Source organism: Geotrypetes seraphini, chromosome 3, assembly GCF_902459505.1.
Source record: "Geotrypetes seraphini chromosome 3, aGeoSer1.1, whole genome shotgun sequence".
NCBI lineage: Eukaryota > Metazoa > Chordata > Amphibia > Gymnophiona > Dermophiidae > Geotrypetes > Geotrypetes seraphini.
Window position 1 is genome coordinate 77,543,971 of NC_047086.1, and position 18,717 is coordinate 77,562,687.

The 18,717-nt window shown below is 46.0% G+C and overlaps 1 protein-coding gene across 4 annotated transcripts in view; it reads right to left on the bottom strand.

Moving 5' to 3' along the window:
- The window catches only part of FBXO25 (F-box protein 25), a 107,643-nt gene that overhangs the window by 76,571 nt on the left and 12,355 nt on the right, over positions 1-18,717 (bottom strand). For 2 of the 4 annotated variants that reach the window (XM_033938948.1, XM_033938949.1), the window contains exons 2-3: positions 14,987-15,069; positions 8,704-8,753 (exon numbers count right to left, since the gene is read on the bottom strand). In XM_033938948.1, coding sequence (XP_033794839.1) covers positions 8,704-8,753; positions 14,987-15,059 — 123 coding nt within the window. In that variant the 5' untranslated portion in view covers positions 15,060-15,069. The remainder of the gene's footprint in view (positions 1-8,703; positions 8,754-14,986; positions 15,070-18,717) is intronic. The other 2 variants (XM_033938947.1, XM_033938945.1) reach the window with 1 other exon arrangement.

Sequence of the window (18,717 nt, forward strand, 5' to 3'; positions counted from 1 at the left end):
TTTAATGTTTGTGATCCCCCCCCCAAGTAATGCAGGCTTTTTAGGCCCCATTTACAAAGTCATGGTAGAGGCTTTGTAAAAGAAGCCCTTTGTGAATAGTACGACTCTTTCTTCAGTTGTGCACAGTCTTTCTGAAAGAATACAGATTAATAAACATAAAAAATAAAAAACTATGAAATTGTTGGATGTGCACGCCTATATTTTATATCTGTCCTACATGAAAATATGAGGCAGGGACATGTCAGCTAGTGCAGGTAAGTTTGTGTTTGAAGTGCAATTTTATGGTCTTATGATCTCTTTTTCTGACTTAATATTATCATTCTGAAAACCAAAAAATTTCAAAAACTGAAATCTACCTGGTCCCAATGATTTCAGATAAAGGATCTTGTACCTGTATTAGATTCACTGCTGTCTTAATAACACAGATGTAGTGAAAATCCAATACTATGAATAAATAACTCTTTCACATAGATAGTGCAGGTACAAAAATGAATCACATGTGAATGCAACAACACAGACTTAAACAAAGACTCGGAGGAGGAAAAAGCCTCAGAACCCAACTCCTCCCACGCCACAATAGTGGTTCAAGGTGTTCAGGGTGATAAGCTCATTGGCATAAAAAACCTCCCCTCGTGTCTGAAAAAGCTCTGGGCGGTGCAGTGAAAAACTTAAATGTTTAAAAGATAGATGAACAAATCAACTTATCTAATAAAGCCGATTGGCACACCAACAATGACCAGCATTTCATATTTCTGCTGCTTCAGTGTGTGACACAAGCAATCAAAGCATAGAGAATAAACATTTTAAAACTTCAGTGAAAACCTCCAGATCTAACCCATATAATGCGGGAGAATGAAACAAAATGTATCTTTCATGTGGAACATGAAAACGCGTCTCCCAGCACTCTAAAATGGCTGAATATAGTCTCGGCTTGAATCTGAGTTCACTCAATATGAATACATGGGAACTGGAAGTAACAAGGAGAAATTATGTGCTTACCTGCTAATTTCATTTCTTTTAGACTAGTCACACTGGTACAGTTCACTGATGGGTAATAGCTAACCATGACCAGAAGGTGGAGACAGACAAAACTTTGGCTGTAATACTAACAGCTGTGCTTCTCTCTAGTCTAACCAGTCTGCCGAATAGCCAAGCAGAGCTATAACAGTAACAACACTCCTTACAGGAGTAACAACTAACATAGAGCAATACTGTTAGAAATTGCATAAATGCCCCTTCAGCAAAACATCCCCACAGGTCGCCAGCTACACCAGCTGTTCTTTTGATCAGCCGCTGTTCTTTTGATCTCCTCGACCCTATAAAATCCTAGAACCCACAGAAAAAACACACTTCATGCGAATCCTGTAAGAACAACAAACAAACAGGGTGGAGACTGTACCAGTCTGAAGAGTCTACTCTAAAAGAAAGAAAATTAGCAGGTAATAGCCTAATTTCTCCTTCTTTAGCATCTCTCCAGAACGGTACAGTTCACTGATGGGATGTACCAAAGCAGTACCCATCATGGGTGGGACCCACGGAAGGCCACCACCAGAACACGCTCATCGAACATCACGTCCCGATGCGTCTGGACGGCCACACAGTAGTGTCGAAGACCAAACCGCGGTCTTACAGATATCCACTGGAGGCACCAGAGAAGACTTAGCCCAAAAAGCTGCCTGAGCCGCAGTGGCATGAGCCTTGAGAAAATCCGGAACGGGCTTCTTCTGAAGAAGATAGGCAGAAGTGATTGTCTCTTTGATCCAACATGCAATGGTAGCCTTGAAAGCGCCGTCCCCCTTATGAGGACCCGCTAAGAGGACAAAAAAATGATCCAACTTCTGGAACTCCTGGGTCCACTGAATGTAAGAGCGAAGACCCAACAGACATCTAACTTGCGCAACTGCCTCTGTTCCAAAGAGCCCTCGCGGCTACCCAAGACCGGGAGGACCACGGACTGGTTGACATGAAAAGGTGAGACCACCTTCGGGAGAAAGGAAGGAACAGGACGTAGCACCACCTAGAAAACTCCAAGAAGGGAGGCCTATAAGAGAAAGCCTGCAGCTCAGAAACGCGTTTCGCTGAAGTAATGGCCACCAGGAAAACTGTTTTGAGAGTAAGGTCCTTCAACGAGCAAAAACTCAGGGGGCTCAAAGGGAGAGTGTACTAGCATGGACAGGACCAGATTGAGATCCCAGATCGGAACCAAAGGCAATTTAGCTGCCCTCAAAAAGCGAACAATGTCCAGAAAAGAAGTTAAATGCTTACCCTGCAGCAAACCGTGAAACGCAAAGCTGCAAGCTGAACCTGGAGAGAAGACCAGGCCAGACCCCTATCCAGGCCATCCTGCAAGAACTCCAAGATGCGAAGGCAAAGAGGCACAAAAGAAACCACTCCACGCGCAGCACACCACTCTTCAAACCCGCACATAAGCCCGAGAAGTGGAAAGCCTCCGGGACTCCAAGAGAGTGGAGATCACTTTATCTGAATAACTTTTCTTACCTAGGCATTCCCTCTCAAGACAAAAGGGACCTGGATCAAACATTGGAATGGGGCCCCAAGTCAGAAGGTCGGGCGAGAGGGGCAGCGGAAGAGGATCTGCCACGAGAAGAATCAGATCCATGTACCAAGGGCCAGTCTGGAGCCACCAGGATCACGTGGCCGGGGTGCTGAGCAATGCAAAGAAGGACTCTGCCCACCATCAGCCATGGAGGGATCACGTACAGGAGGCCCACCGTCAGACAAAGCTGTACCAGAGCATCTAACCCCTATGCCTGAACATCCCTGCGCCGAATGAAGAACAGTAGTGCTTTGGCGTTGACATTCGTGGCCATCAGGTCCATGACCGGTGGCCCCCAAGACTGCACAACCAACTGAAGGCTTGCAAACCGAGATGAGTTTCTGCTTACACCATGAGCAGAGCAACCTTCTGTAGTACCAGACTACTCCTGGTTCCCCCCCCCCCCCCCCCGATTGACCGAGACACTGAGCTCCCCAACCGAGGAGACTGGCGTCCGTGAGGAGCACTGTCCACTGGGGCTGATCCAGACTCACTCTCTGCACCAGATTGGAAGACTGTAGCCACCAACGGAGACTGCGATGAACTAACCTCAAGAGAGGAACAGAAAAGTCCAAATTGTGCACCTAAGGTGACCGCCGCTGAAGCAGAGCATGCTGAAGCGGGCACATGTGAGCCCAGGCCCGCCGAATCATGTCCAGAAAAGCCGCCATCGACCCCAAGACCTGGAGAAAAACCTGCACCTGAGGACATCGGGAAGCCATCAGAACATAAGAAGTTGCCTCCGCTGAGGCAGACCAGAGGTCCATCTTGCCCAGCGGTCCGCTCCCGCGGCGGCCCATCAGGCCTACTTGCCTGAACGGTGGTCCTTGACTAATTTTATAACTTATCTCTAATCCTATCCCTATAACCTACCTCTACTCCTATCTGTACCCCTCAATCCCTTTGTCCTCCAGGTACCTATCCAAACCTTCTTTGAAGCCCTGTAGCGTGTTCCTGCTTATCACATCCTCCGGTAGCGCGTTCCATGTTTCCACCACCCTTTGGGTGAAAAAGAACTTCCTGGCGTTTGTTCTAAACCTTTCCCCTTTCAATTTTTCTGAGTGCCCCCTTGTACTTGTGGTCCCCCATAATTTGAAAAATTTGTCCCTGTCTACTTTTTCTATGCCCTTCATGATCTTGAAGGTTTCTATCATGTCTCCTCTAAGTCTCTGCTTTTCCAGGGAGAAAAGCCCCAGCTTTTTCAGTCTGTCAGTATATGAGAGGTCCTCTGCGACTGCAACTTGACCACTTGGATCTCTGGCAGGAAGACCTTCCCCAAGCTGGTGTCGAAAAGAACCCCAAGGTACTCCAGGTGCTGAGATGGAGTCAACCGACTATTGGATAGGCTGACTACCCATCCCAGTGACTGCAGGAACTCCACAAACCGAGCTGTAACTCGAGAACTCTCCTGAAAAGACTTTGCTTGAATCAACCAGTCGTCCAGATATGGGTGAACCAGAATGCCATCCTTGCGCAAAACTGCTTTAACCAGCTATCCTAGGAATGCATGTATGACCATTTATCTACTTTTTATGGTAAATTTACCATAATTATGTGTACCAAAGAATGTTTTGTTTTCATGTAATTAATTGAACCTAAATGTTATTATTTTAGCACCTTAAAGAGTAAAGACCAGGAAAACTGTAATGAAAATTGTGAAATCACAGTCAAGAAAAGAAGAAAGGACAAGTTTAATAATAGTAAATCAATTTACAAATCTTCCCCTCCCCTCTTTTTCCTTTGTTTCGTATCCTTTGTAATCAAGTCTTTGTCTTGACCCTCTTCCCCATACTTCCATAGAGATTTTATTTTCTCCTATGCTTAGATTTAACTTTTATCAAAAAAATTTTTATTTTCTATTTTTATCTTTTTACTACTGTAAACCGACCAGATACACGTGATGGTCGGTATATCAAAATACTAATAAACTTGAAACTTGATGTGGATATTCAGTAGTATACTTAAGAACATAAGAACTGCCATCTCCGGATCAGACCCATGGTCTAACGAGTCCGGCGATCCGCACACGCGGAGGCCCAGTCAGGTATACACCTGATGTAGTTTTAATCACCCATATCCCTCTATGCCTCTCGTAAGGAGATGTGCATCTAATTTGCCTTTGAATCCTAGCACAGTGAATTCCTTAATAACCTCCTTTGGAAGAGTATTCCAGGCGTCCACCACTCGCTGCGTAAAGCAGAACTTCCTGACATTTGTCCTGGACTTGTTCCCCCTTAGCTTCAAACCATGTCCTCTTGTCCGTGTCACGTTGGACAATGTAAATAATTTGTTTTTCTGCTCTATTTTATCGATGTCTTTCAGTATTTTGAACGTCTCTATCATGTCCCCTCGCAGCCTCCTCTTCTCAAGGGAGAACAGTCCCAGTTTCTTGAGTCGTTCCTCATATTCCAAGTTCTCCATACCTCTTATTAGCTTCGTTGCTCGTCTCTGCACCCTCTCCAGCAGTTTTATATCCTTCTTTAGGTTGGGAGACCAATGTTGGACACAGTATTCCAAGTGTGGTCTGACCATTGCTCTATAAAGCGGCATTATGACTTTCTTCGATCTACTCGTGATTCCTTTCTTTATCATGCCTAACATTCTGTTTGCTTTCTTTGCCGCTGCCGCGCATTGTGCCGATGGCTTCAGGGTCCTATCTATCAGTACACCCAGGTCCTTTTCTTGTTCGCTCTTACCCAGAGTTGCGCCTGACATTCTATACGCGTGTTCCTTATTCTTACTACCTAAATGCATTACTTTGCATTTGGTGATCAATTTGAAGAGCCTTACTCATGTAAAAAGAAATCTTGAAAAAGATGTGGACTTGGAAGCCGAAGAGTCATTAGAAGGCGAAGCAGAGCGAGACCGAGGCGCCGCTGAATAAGAAGGAGAAGCCTCCTTGGAGTATTGAGAAGGGAGGTCTGTATCCAACGTAAGAGTCACAGAAGAAGCTCCGCTGTGTGATATAGGCAGGGTCAGAGAGTGCTTATGTTTGAGAAGTCTTGATGGAGAAGTCCCAGGAGTATGAGGAATTGACAGCCTCGACTCGTGCCTTGTAGAGACAAACAAAGGAGGATCCCTCGGAGATGGTCTCGAGAAAGGAGTCTGGGACCTGGATGGGCCTCGAGGAGAAGTACGAGGCGTTGAAATCGTCGGAGTTTGAGACCTATGCCTGGGTTTGGAAGGGGTCTCGATGGACCTCGACGAATGAGGCATAGGAGACTTAGTACTCTTCCTTCTTTTTCGAAGCCAGGTACCTCAAGGATGAGGAATGCTTCGATCAAGGTTTCTCCACCACGTCTTGAACAGGTTGAGTAGCTGGAGACCCGGACCTGGAAGGATGCGGCGAGGAGTCACTGGAGGACAAAGGTCGAGGCCAAAGAGGTTTTGCTCCTGGTGCCTCGACAGTATGCTCAGACTGGCTCGCAGAAAGCAGGGCCGAGGCAGGGGCAAGCTTGGCCAAAACAGAGGTAAGCTCGAAGACAAGCACCGAGACCAATAACTCTGGTCTAGAAGGTGCAGCAGTGCACTCCATAGAGGCCGACCTTGAAGATGAGTATTCCCTATGTTTGGAGGCACGCTTCGGAAGAGGTCTCGTAGAGGTTGGCACGACTGCACTCATTGCCTGGATTGCCCAAGACTCAGCTGGAGGCTTCTTAGGTAACGTACCTGCGGAGGGAAGAAGAGACTTGCCTGAGGACAAGACCTTTAGAGGCACAGCAGACGAGGCCTTCGAGGACAAGGGTGACTTGCTTGAGGTTGAAGACTTGGAAGATGAGGTCACCAAGGGGGTCAAGGCCGAGGTCTTCTCTGTAGATGACTCCATAGGATTTCAAGATTTCTTGTGCTCGGAGTGATTATTCAGCTCTGCCTGTGTGGGGAATACACAGACTACAGCTGATAGGCCAATCCCAGTAGATACCTGTCAGTCAGCCTGCATCTGCTTCTGAGGGGTTCGGGCCATCCCCCTTTCTCCTACTGTTGGATGAAGTTCAGCGCAGGCTGTTGGGCATATCTAGGAGACTCGGCAGTATCTTGCAGGGTGCTAGCTACATTCCGCGCATCCGCCCATTCACGAATGCATCCGTCCGTCTGCAGAGGTGGAAGTGCAGTCGGGCATGGAGTCTGACTAGCAGCCCGAAGATCAGTATCATGAAGGCATTCCAGGCATGTGGCAGTGGTTCTCTGATTCCAACTACTGTAAGAGAGCTGTGGCAGACTGCAGCACATTATCCCAGGACAAGCAGGCAGCATATTCTCAACATGTGGGTGATGTCATCCACGGAGCCCCGTAGCGGACAGCCTCGCAAGCAGACTTGCTTGTAGAACTTTCAAAGAGCTCATGAGTGCTGCACCGCTCATGCGCAAGTGCCTTCCCGCCAAACATAAGTCATGCATCTCCTGTGAAGTACCTCAGTTCTCCACGGAGCCAAGAAGCACCTGTTTCTGAGCTCTGCTGATTTTTGAGTAGCCTTCTCACACAGCGGCTTCCTTTTCTTCTTTATTTATTTTATTTTTCATAGTCGCTGTGCAGCGCGTCTCTTTAAAAAAAAACCAAAAAAAACCAATACAACTTTTATTTTTTCTTCTCGGGCTCAGACCCTGCCGCCGGCCCTCGTTTCATTGCAGACGTTATTTTTTTCTATGTCCCGGCCTCTTACCGGGTTTAAGTGTAGCCAGTGTAATCGGGCGATTTCTCTCACCGACCCCCACCATTGGTGTATCAAGTGCTTGGGACCCAAACATTGTCCTGACTCCTGCCCGCGCTGTGCTACCCTTCAAAAACGAGCTCTCCGGAGACATGCCAAAATCCTGGAGCTCTTTGGTTGCATGAGGCAAATCTCTCAAATACGCATGAGGCAAATCTCTTTCATTTGAAAAGAAGCTCTAGAACTAGAGGGCAAAAGATGAAGTTAAGAGGTGATAGGCTCAGGAATAATCTAAGGAAATACTTTTACAGAAAGGGTGGTATGCGTGGAATGATCTCCTGGTGGAGCTGGTGGAGATGAAGACATAACATGACATAACATCATACTTATAAACCATATAACCATAAGTTCAACATGGTTAACAAAAGATTAATAATAGCGTAACCTAGGGATCATTTAGCTTAATTCACCAGATACTTTGAAGAAAGATAAGTTTTCAATTGAGTTCTAAAGTGTTTATAAGAACAAGAACTATGCAAAAATGGTCGAAATGCCCTATCATCGAAAGCAGCCTAAAATGTTAATGTACGTTCCAAAGATTTCTTACTCTTACATCCTTGAGCCGATGGAAAGTTAAACAAAGTGTATGATCATCTTCTATGTTTATAGGATGCTATAAGGAATCTATCAGTCATATAGATTGGAGCAATACCCGTACACAACTTTGTAACAGAGACAACCCAACTTAAACAAAACGCAAGCCTCCACTGGAAGCCAATGCAACTCATGGTAGAAGGGTGTCACATGATCATATTTCTTTAGACCATAAATCAATTTTACTGCCGTGTTCTGAATTAGTCTAAGCCTAGCCATCTCTTTCTTGGTACATGTCAAGTAGACTATGTTACAACAGTCTCAGCAGCAACGATTGAACTGTATCTGAATTCAAGATACCATGGAACAGACATGCAGTGGTCTCTTAGGGAGAGGAGGAGATAGGGGATGCTGTAGATGAGCAGACTGGATGGGCCATGTTTTTATCCTTCTTGTGATCAAAGGGGGAGGCCAACGTGAATAATAGTATTAAGCAGGATTTAGGGTGATCATACACCAGTGAGCCTTCTATAACTGATGAAAAGGAGACAAATATAAATAGATACATCTGAATTATAGTTAGGGATCTGAATTATAGTTAGGGGCTTAAATTGAATCTAAATAAGTAAGTTGTTTATACATAAGCTTCATAGGAGAGCACTCAAAGAACCTACACAAAATGGCAGTATTCATCCAAGGAGAGATATGTGGATGAATACTGCCATTTTGTGCACGTTGAGTGTTCTCCTATGAAGGCCTTATGTTTTCACTCCAATTTGTATCCAGCTGTTATTCCTTCGCCTCATTCAGAGATGGAAAAAAGGGCTGAGCAGATAGTCTGCCTAAGCAGGTATTCTGAACAAACAGGACTAATCAGAAAAAAAAAATTACAGATCTACTTACTTCTCTTGTGCTTTCTTTATGAAAACAGATCCATGTTTCCTGATAAAAATCTACTGAGGGAAAAAGAAAAATTTGATTACCTTTCTTTACCTTATTTATATAATGATCTCAGTATATCACACACTCTTGAGAAAGTAACTTGCTTGAAAAAATAATTTTTGTCAACATCTTGCTAAAAAATTCATATGTAAATGAGGGGGAAAAAAAAAAAAAAAAAAAATCAAAGCAACTAAAAGTGAATTTTCATTGAGACTAGTACAAAGAGACCAGGACCAAAAACTAGACTTACACTTTGATTTACTATTATTAAACTTGTCCTTTCTTCTTTTCTATACTGTGATTTCACAATTTTCATTACAGTTTTCCTGGTCTTCACTCTTTAAGGTGCTAAAATAAGAACATTTAGGTTCAATTAATTACATGAAAACAAAACATTCTTTGGTACACATAATTATGGTAAATTTACCATAAAAAGTAGATAAATGGTCATACATGCATTCCTAGGATAGCTGATTAAAGCAGCCACTCAAGTACCTAACAATATACAAATGTGAAGAATGACAAAAGTATTCAGTTCAACTTAAAAAACCCTAAAAGACTTTTCTGAACATGTGTAGAAGATCCTACAAAGCTGCTACCAGACAAGCTCCTCAGGCTTAAATAACAACTGCAAAAACAGAGATGAAAGTTTAAGTGATGGATTATCCCACTATGTCATTTTCTCTATCAACAAAGGGAAGCTACTCACCTGTAGCAGATGTTCTCTAAGGACACCAGGTCAAGTATTCTCCATTTGGATGATGTTATCCAACGGATGTGATGCACTGGGAGGGACCTAAGTCCCTGATTAGCTCAGGTGCCTCAGGCTCCTCCCTTGGGAGGGGCCTGAGGCACCTGAGCCAATCAGGGACTTCCTTAGGGTTGAGTCTAAGGAAGTCTCTGATTGGCCTGCTTTGGCTACTGGGGGAAAAGAAACGGGAGGAGCCTGAAGCACCTGAGCCAATCCTGGAGAAGGTGTCTTCCCGAAATTCATTTAAAGCCAATTTCTATTTAAAAACCAGCCTCTTAACCTATTTATTCAGCACATCAGTTCACAGTCATTTAACAGTGTTTTCATGGGCACTGTGGAGGCTGGTTTCTAGGTTTGCAGTTTTCATTGAGGAGAAGTGTCCATCCAGCCAGAAACAGAGGTCTGATGGAAGGAATAAGTTACTGGAGGAAAGCAGTAGGACAGAAAAAGTTTTGGTTTTTTGTTACTGGTGTTACCAGGATTGCAGAATTATGCCCATCATCATACATTATGGTAAAATTATGTCATGTCCTTACCTGATAATTTTCTTTCCTTTAGTCATAGCAGATGAATCCAGAAACTAGTAGGATTACGTCCATCAACCAGCAGGTAGAAATAGAGAGCACTGAGTTGTCCTCAGGTAAATCTTGGATGCACAGCCGCCTGGCCAACCAGTATAGGGCTTCTCAAAGCAGTTGAAATAAAGCACATAAAAGGCATGAAACATATGAAACTTTCCCTCATATGTACTACCCAAACCACTGATGTTTTAAATTTGAGAATGCAATTTCAGCCGAAAAGCAGGCTCAAACCATGCCTGAGAGAGACAAACCCCGCAACAGGGTGGGGCTCTGGATTCATCTGCTGTGACTAAAGGAAAGAAAATCATCAGGTAAGGACATAATTTACCTTCCTTGTCATCAACAGCAGATGAACCCAGAAACTAGTGGGATGTACCAAAGCAGTCCAAACATAGGGAGGGAAATAAACAAGTGAACTTGAAATCCCACGTTCCCAAATCCAGCCCTGCAGCACACGTCCAAGGAGATATGAAATTCCAGAGAGTATGTATCCCATGATCAAACAAAGGCTAACCCCCATAGAACATGTGAGCAGGAGCAATCCTTGCCTGAGAGCACCATGCTGAGTAATTCACAACTACAGTGACCCTCCACAAATAGAATGAGTGCAAAGCAGCTTCCTATTGTGACCACCAGGCCCCTAAATAACCTCCTGTGGAATGAAACCATCGTGTCTGGCAATGGTCCTTAGCTAATGATAAAACCCATAAGCACTGCCACAGACCAGACCCTCTCCACTCGCGAGGTTCTAGGACATCAAGCCTGGAAACATGACAAGTGAAGTCCCTTCCCCCCCGCCAACTGCAGCCCTCTCAAAGCACAAAGTCCATAGGGCTCCCACAGGAGGCAAACTGCTGACCAAAGTCAAGAAGAATGCCACGAAGTGACAAGTGTCTTCCCCAGAGTCCCAAGGAGATACCGTGGCAACCTCAGGCACTGAGGTAGCTGATCCAACTTCCAGCCCACTCTTCCACATATATGAACCAAGAAGAAGTGAAAAGAATAGACTCTGATCACGAGAAAAAGAGCTGTAAACTAACCCACAACTAGCCTAGCCACAACTAACTATCAGCCGGCCGGGCTAAACAAAGTACACTAGGCCGTAAGCGAACTGGCGCTCCGGCCAAGGCCAACTCCCCATCCGTGCAGCAGCAACTAGGCCGGCCAGTCAGTGGCGGAAAAGGCAGTACTGCCGGAGGCATCGTCCTTCCTCCGAGAAGAGAAAGACAGTGGAGGTGACAGCAACTGCAGCGACGCTCACACCCACCCCCCCTCCCCGAGCCGCAGTGGAAGGGAAGGGCATCGACCAACCAGCTTCAGGGCCTCCTACTGCCTGACCTAGTTGCAACCAGTGAACTCCGGCAAAACACAGCTGCCATGACACCACACTCACCCATACCGTCACGGTCAACCCTAACCGGCACAGGGAACAGGAAGCAGCATCACGAAACCCCTCCTGTATCACTAATGGCAGCACTCCATTCCAAAATACAAACACCCCATCCCTGCCCAAAGACAAGGCAGGAGGGAACGGAGTAAACAAACATGACCCTTGAGACTAAGGCCAAAGCTGGAAAGGAGAAAAAAAAAAAACCCACCTCCTACCGGTGCCTCTCCAAAGAGAACAGGACCTCAGTAGCTCCACGCCCACAGAACGAGTGAGCTTATGAGATTTAGTATACTGGAGATAGAGTATACTGGTTGGCCAGGAGGCTATGCTTCCAAGATATACCTGAGGGCAACTCAGTGCTCTCTAATTCTATCTTCACCTGCTGGTTGATGGAAGTAATCCCACTATCTCTGGATTCATCTGCTGTTGATGACAAGGACCAGTGAAAGCCTCAGTCATTCATTCAACATTGACTAGTTATTCAACAACAGCCTATTCACAAAGTCAATGTATTATTCTTGTTAAGATCATTTATCATACTTTTCAGGGCTTCAGACATGCCACTTGATTACCCATATTCTTGCGGTAACCAAATATCTTAATGGCTATGGCTTCTTCATTTGCCCTCTCTGTTTTATATTAGAATTATTCTTTTCCTTGTATTTTTCTTCAATTTTCTTATATTTTAAAGTGCTTTTTGCTTAAATAAGTATAAATAAATATGAACTTATCTTAAAATGTTTTTTGTTCATTTCATTCTCGCTTATCGAATCGGGAAAGGGACCTGTCACATCGACATGTTTCGTCGTTAGGCTGCTTCAAGAAAACATAGTAACATAGTAGATGATGGCAGATAAAGACCCGAATGGCCATCCAGTCTGCCCAACCTGATTCAATTTAAATTTTATTTTTTTTTCTTCTTAGCTATTTCTGGGCAAGAATCCAAAGCTTTACCCGGTACTGTGCTTGGGTTCCAACTGTCGAAATCTCTGTTAAGACTTACTCCAGCCCATCTACACCCTCCCAGCCATTGAAGCCCTCCCCAGCCCATCCTCCACCAAACGGCCATACACAGACACAGACCGTGCAAGTCTGCCCAGTACTGGCCTAGTTCAATATTTAATATTATTTTCTGATTCTAAATCTTCTGTGTTCATCCCACGCTTCCTTGAACTCAGTCACCGTTTTACTCTCCACCACCTCTCTCGGGAGCGCATTCCAGGCATCTACTACCCTCTCCGTAAAGTATAATTTCCTAACATTGCCCCTGAATCTACCACCCCTCAACTTCAAATTATGTCCTCTGGTTTTACCATTTTCCTTTCTCTGGAAAAGATTTTGTTCTACGTTAATACCCTTCAAGTATTTGAACATCTGAATCATATCTCCCCTGTCTCTCCTTTCCTCTAGGGTATACATATTCAGGGCTTCCAGTCTCTCCTCATACGTCTTCTGGCGCAAGCCTCCTATCATTTTCGTCGCCCTCATCTGGACCGCCTCAAGTCTTCTTACGTCTTTTGCCAGATACGGTCTCCAAAACTGAACACAATACTCCAAGTGGGGCCTTACCAATGACCTGTACAGGGGCATCAACACCTTCTTCCTTCTACTGACTAACCCTCTCTTTATACAGCCCAGCATCCTTCTGGCAGCAGCCACTGCCTTGTCAAACTATTTTTTCGCTTTTAGATCTTCGGACACTATAACCCCAAGGTCCCTCTCCCCATCCGTGCATATCAGCTTCTCTCCTCCCAGCATATACGGTTCCTTCCTATTATTAATCCCCAAATGCATTACTCTGCATTTCTTTGCATTGAATTTTAGTTGCCAGGCATTAGACCATTCCTCTAACTTTTGCAGATCCTTTTTCATATTTTCCACTCCCTCTTCGGTGTCTACTCTGTTACAAATCTTGGTATCATCTGCAAAAAGGCACACTTTTCCTTCTAACCCTTCAGCAATGTCACTCACAAACATATTGAACAGGATTGGCCCCAGCACCGAACCCTGAGGGACTCCACTAGTCACCTTTCCTTCCTTCGAGCGACTTCCATTAACCACCACCCTCTGGCGTCTGTCCGACAGCCAGTTTCTGACCCAGTTCACCACTTTGGGTCCTAACTTCAGCCCTTCAAGTTTGTTCAACAGCCTCCTATGAGGAACTCTATCAAAGGCTTTGCTGAAATCCAAGTAAATTACATCTAGCATATGTCCTCGATTCAGCTCTCTGGTCACCCAATCAAAAAATTAAATCAGGTTCGTTTGGCACGATTTACCTTTTGTAAAGCCATGTTGCCTCGGATCCTGTAACCCATTAGATTCAAGGAAGTACACTATCCTTTCTTTCAGCAACACTTCCATTATTTTTCCAACAACTGAAGTGAGGCTCACCGGCCTGTAGTTTCCTGCTTCATCCCTGTGACCACTTTTATGAATAGGGACCACATCCGCTCTCCTCCAATCCCCAGGAATCACTCCCGTCTCCAGAGATTTGTTGAACAAGTCTTTAATAGGACTCGCCAGAACCTCTCTGAGCTCCCTTAGTATCCTGGGATGGATCCCGTCTGGTCCCATCGCTTTGTCCACCTTCAGTTTTTCAAGTTGCTCATAAACACCCTCCTCCGTGAATGGCGCAGAATCTACTCCATTTTCTCGTGTAACTTTGCCAGACAATCTCGGTCCTTCTCCAGGATTTTCTTCTGTGAACACAGAGCAGAATTATTTGTTTAGCACATTTGCTTTCTCCTCATCACTCTCAGTCCCCCTTTATCCATTTATCCAAGCCATCCCGATCTATATAATTTCTGTTAAGATAAGATTATATAGATCAGAATGGCTTGGATAAATGCTTCAAGAAAAAGTCCCCCTTTATCCATTTATCCAAGCCATCCCGATCTATATAATTTCTGTTAAGATAAGATTATATAGATCGGGATGGCTTGGATAAATGGATAAAGGGGGACTTTTTCTTGAAGCAGCCTAACGGCGAAACATGTCGATGTGACAGGTCCCTTTCCCGATTTGATAAGAGAGAATGAAATGAACAAAAAACATTTTAAGATAAGTTCATATTTATTTATACTTATTTAAGCACTAAGCACTTTAAAATACAAGAAAATTGAAGAAAATTACAAGGAAAAGAATAATTCTAATATAAAACAGAGAGGGCAAATGAAGAAGCCATAGCCATTGAGATATTTGGTTACTGCGAGAATATGGGTAATCAAGTGGCATGTATGATAAATGATCTTAACAAGAATAATACATTGACTTTGTGGATAGGCTGTTGTTGATGACAAGGAAGCACAAAATTCCAAAACCACTCAAATGCCTAAACACAGCACATTAATATTTTCACACCACAGACTTTATCATACAATAAAATAACTATTTCTTAGGTGTGCAAATTAATATACAACAAACAATTCTATTTAGTCTATATTTTCCTTAAACCTTACATCGGATAATTGATGATGTTGAGCTGGTTACTCTCTCTCTTCAGTTCATGACTATAAAACTCACATCTTTTCCATCCATCCTCTGTTTTCATCCAGCTCCATCCAGGAGATCGCCAATCCTGTCCCAAAAATGGCATGATTCACCTGCTGAAAACAATTACATAAAATAGGCTAAGCCAGATTCACACCCCAATATATACTAGCCCAGTGGTCTCAAACTCACGGCCCGGGGGCCACATATGGCCCACCAGGTACTATTTTGAGGTCCTCGGTATGTTTATCTTAATCACAAAAGTAAAATAAAACAAGTTTCTTGATCATATGTCTCTCTAGCTGTAAATTACAATATTATTATTAAGACTAGCCAAAAGGAAAGATTTATAAACTATAAAGTAGGGGGAGTGGCCTAAGGAAGATGGCTGCGGGAGTCTGGAGCTAGACGCCACGGATGTTCCCTGACTGCTGTTTTTTTTTTCTAAAGTGGAGAAATGGTGAAACGAAAAAGCACAGTTACTTACCGTAACAGGTGTTATCCAGGGACAGCAGGCATATATTCTCACATGTGGGACGTCATCTACGGAGCCCCGATGCGGAAGCATTTTCAAGCAAACTTGATTGAAGATTTAAGTTTGCTCTGCTGCTCCACGCATGCGTGCCTTCCTGCTCCACTAGGTGGTGCATCCCCTCGTGGTCTCCAGTTCACTTAACTAGCCAAGAAGCCAACCTCGGGGAGGTGGGCGGGTTGTGAGAATATATGCCTGCTGTCCCTGGATAACACCTGTTACGGTAAGTAACTGTGCTTTATCCCAGGACAAGCAGGCATGATATTCTCACATGTGGGTGACCTCCAAGCTAACTGAAAAGGGATGGAGGGAAGTTGGCAATTTAAGCAAATAGATTTCGCAATACCGATTGGCCGAACCGGCCATCGCTTCTGGACAGTGAATCCAGACAGTAGTGGGAGGTGAAGGTATGAACCGAAGACCACGTGGCAGCCTTGCAGATTTCCTCAATAGGTGTGGACCTGAGGAATGCTACGGAGGCTGCCATCGCTCGGACCTTGTGTCCCGTTACTCGACCATGCAGCGCGAGACCAGCCTGAGCGTAGCAAAAGGAGATGCAATCGGCCAACCAGTTGGACAAGGTGCGTTTGGAAACTGGGTGACTTAACCGGTTTGGGTCGAAGGACAAAAACAGTTGTGGGACTTTCCGGTGTGACTGAGTGCGTTGGAGGTAAAAGGCCAACGCTCTCTTGCAGTCAAGAGTGTGGAGCGCCACTTCTCCGGGGTGAGAGTGGGGCTTGGGAAAAAACACAGGCAAGACAATGGACTGATTGAGATGAAAATCAGACACTACTTTAGGTAAGAACTTTGGATGGGTGCGGAGTACCACCTTGTCGTGATGGAATACCGTGAAGGGTGGGTCCGCTACCAGAGCTTGTAACTCACTAACCTGCCGGGCGGAAGTGAGCGCGAGCAGGAAAATCACCTTCCAAGTGAGGAATTTTGGATGGCATTTGTCTAGGGGCTCAAATGGAGGTTTCATTAGTTGAGCCAGAACCACGTTAAGGTCCCAAACCACCGGGGGGGGGGGGGGTTGAGAGGAGGGTGGACGTTCAGAAGACCCTTCATGAAGCGAGAGACTAAGGGATGGAGCGAGAGGGCTTTCCCTTCCAGGGGCTGATGAAAGGCCGCAATCGCACTGAGGTGTACTCGAATGGAGTTGGTCTTTAGGCCGGAATGAGATAATTGAAGTAAATAGTCAAGGACCAGAGGGACGGGGACCGACACCGGGTCCTGGCTGTGGGAGGAGCACCAGATTGAGAATCTGGTCCACTTTTGGGAGTAGCAGGTTCTCGTCGAGGTCTTTCTAGAGGCCTCCAATATCTCCTTGACTGATTGAGACACGGGGAGAGAAACCAAGCATTCAGATGAAGAGATTGAAGATTGGGATGTAACAGCGAACCCTGATCCTGTGATAGTAGAGAGAGAAACAGAGGCAGAGGCAGTGGATCTCTGACACTGAGTTGAAGTAGAAGGGAAAACCACGGCTGGCGTGGCCAGCGAGGGGCAATCAGGATCAGGGTGGCTTGTACTGTTTTCAGGTGGACAAGCGTCCACAGTATCAGAGGAAACGGCGGGAACGCGTACAGGAACCTTCCCTCCCAGTCGAGGAGGAAGGCGTCGGCCTCGAGCCGGTCCGGGGAGTACATCCGGGAGCAGAAGAGAGGCAGCTTGTGGTTGTGGGGGAATGCGAATAGATCTATTTGAGGCGTCCCCCACTTTTCGAACACCTGTCGTAGGATCTGAGAGTGCAGTGACCACTCGTGTGGCTGGAGGAGGCGGCTGAGTCTGTCCGCCAGACAGTTTTGTTCTCCTTGTATGTACACCGCTCGAAGGAAGGTGTTGTTGGAGATTGCCCATTTCCAGAGGCGCAGGGCTTCCCGGCAAAGGGACCAAGACCCTGTTCCCCCTTGTTTGTTTACGTAGTACATTGCTACTTGGTTGTCGGTTCGGATGAGAACCACTCGGTCGTGGAGCAGATGTTGAAAAGCTACAGCTGCGAGATAGATGGCCCGAAGCTCTAGCACGTTGATGTGGTAGCGACGGTCTTCTGCTGACCACATCCCTTGAGTGCGTAGGCCGTCTAGATGGGCTCCCCAAGCGTACTCCGACGAGTCCGTGGTGAGTATCTTGCTGTGAGGTGGGGTGAGGAAGAGCAAACCTTTGGAAAGATTTGAAGAGTCGGCCCATCAGCGGAGCGATCGTTGCAAAGAAGGCGTCACTGTCACGGGGCGGTCGATCGGGTCCCGGTCTTGACGCCATTGAGAGGCCAAGGTCCATTGAGGAATTCTCAGATGGAGGGGGGCGAAGGGTGTGACGTGGACGGTGGAGGCCATGTGGCCCAGAAGAGTCATCATCTGCCGAGCTGATACCGAGGTCAGCAGGGAAAACCTTCGACTCAGACTTACTAACGCCTCTAGGCGTGGAGGGGGGAGGAAGGAACGGAGGCGAACCGTGTCCAGCGTGGCCCCTATGAACTGCAGGAACTGGGAGGGGCGTAGTTGGGATTTTGGGAAGTTTATCTCGAACCCCAGACTTTGTAGGTAGGTAATAGTCTGTTGGGTTGCTGAGATAACCGCTTCCCTGGACGGGGCTTTGATCAGCCAGTCGTCCAGGTAGGGGAATACCTGGAGGCCCTGGGAGCGTAAGCTTGCTGCGACTACCACGAGGCACTTGGTGAAGACCCGAGGTGACGATGCTAGGCCGAAGGGGAGGACACGGTATTGTAGGTGCCAGTCCCCTACCTGAAAACGCAAGAACTTGCGGTGAGCAGGGTGCACTGGGACATGCGTGTACGCCTCCTTCAGATCGAGGGAGCAGAGCCAGTCGCCCTCGTCGATCAGGGGGTAGAGGGTCGGTAGGGAAAGCATCCAAAATTTTTCCCGTACCAGAAATTTGTTGAGGCGTCTCAAGTCTAGTATTGGGCGTAGGTCTCCCGTTTTTTTCGGTACCAGGAAGTAACGGGAGTAGAAGCCCTTCCCCCGTTGGTCGGGGGGAACCTCCTCCACTGCTCTCAGGCGAAGCAGGTCTCGAGCTTCGGAGAGGAGTAGGGGTAGCTGCGTCCGGTTGGGAGGGCAATTCCTTGGGGGGTTGTCCGGAGGAATGGCCCAAAAGTTGAGAGAGTATCCTGATGAGATCACGCCAAGGACCCATGCGTCCGACGTGACTTGTTCCCAGCGAGAGTAAAAGGCTTTGAGGCAACCCCCGATGGGAAGGAGGCCTAGGACTATGG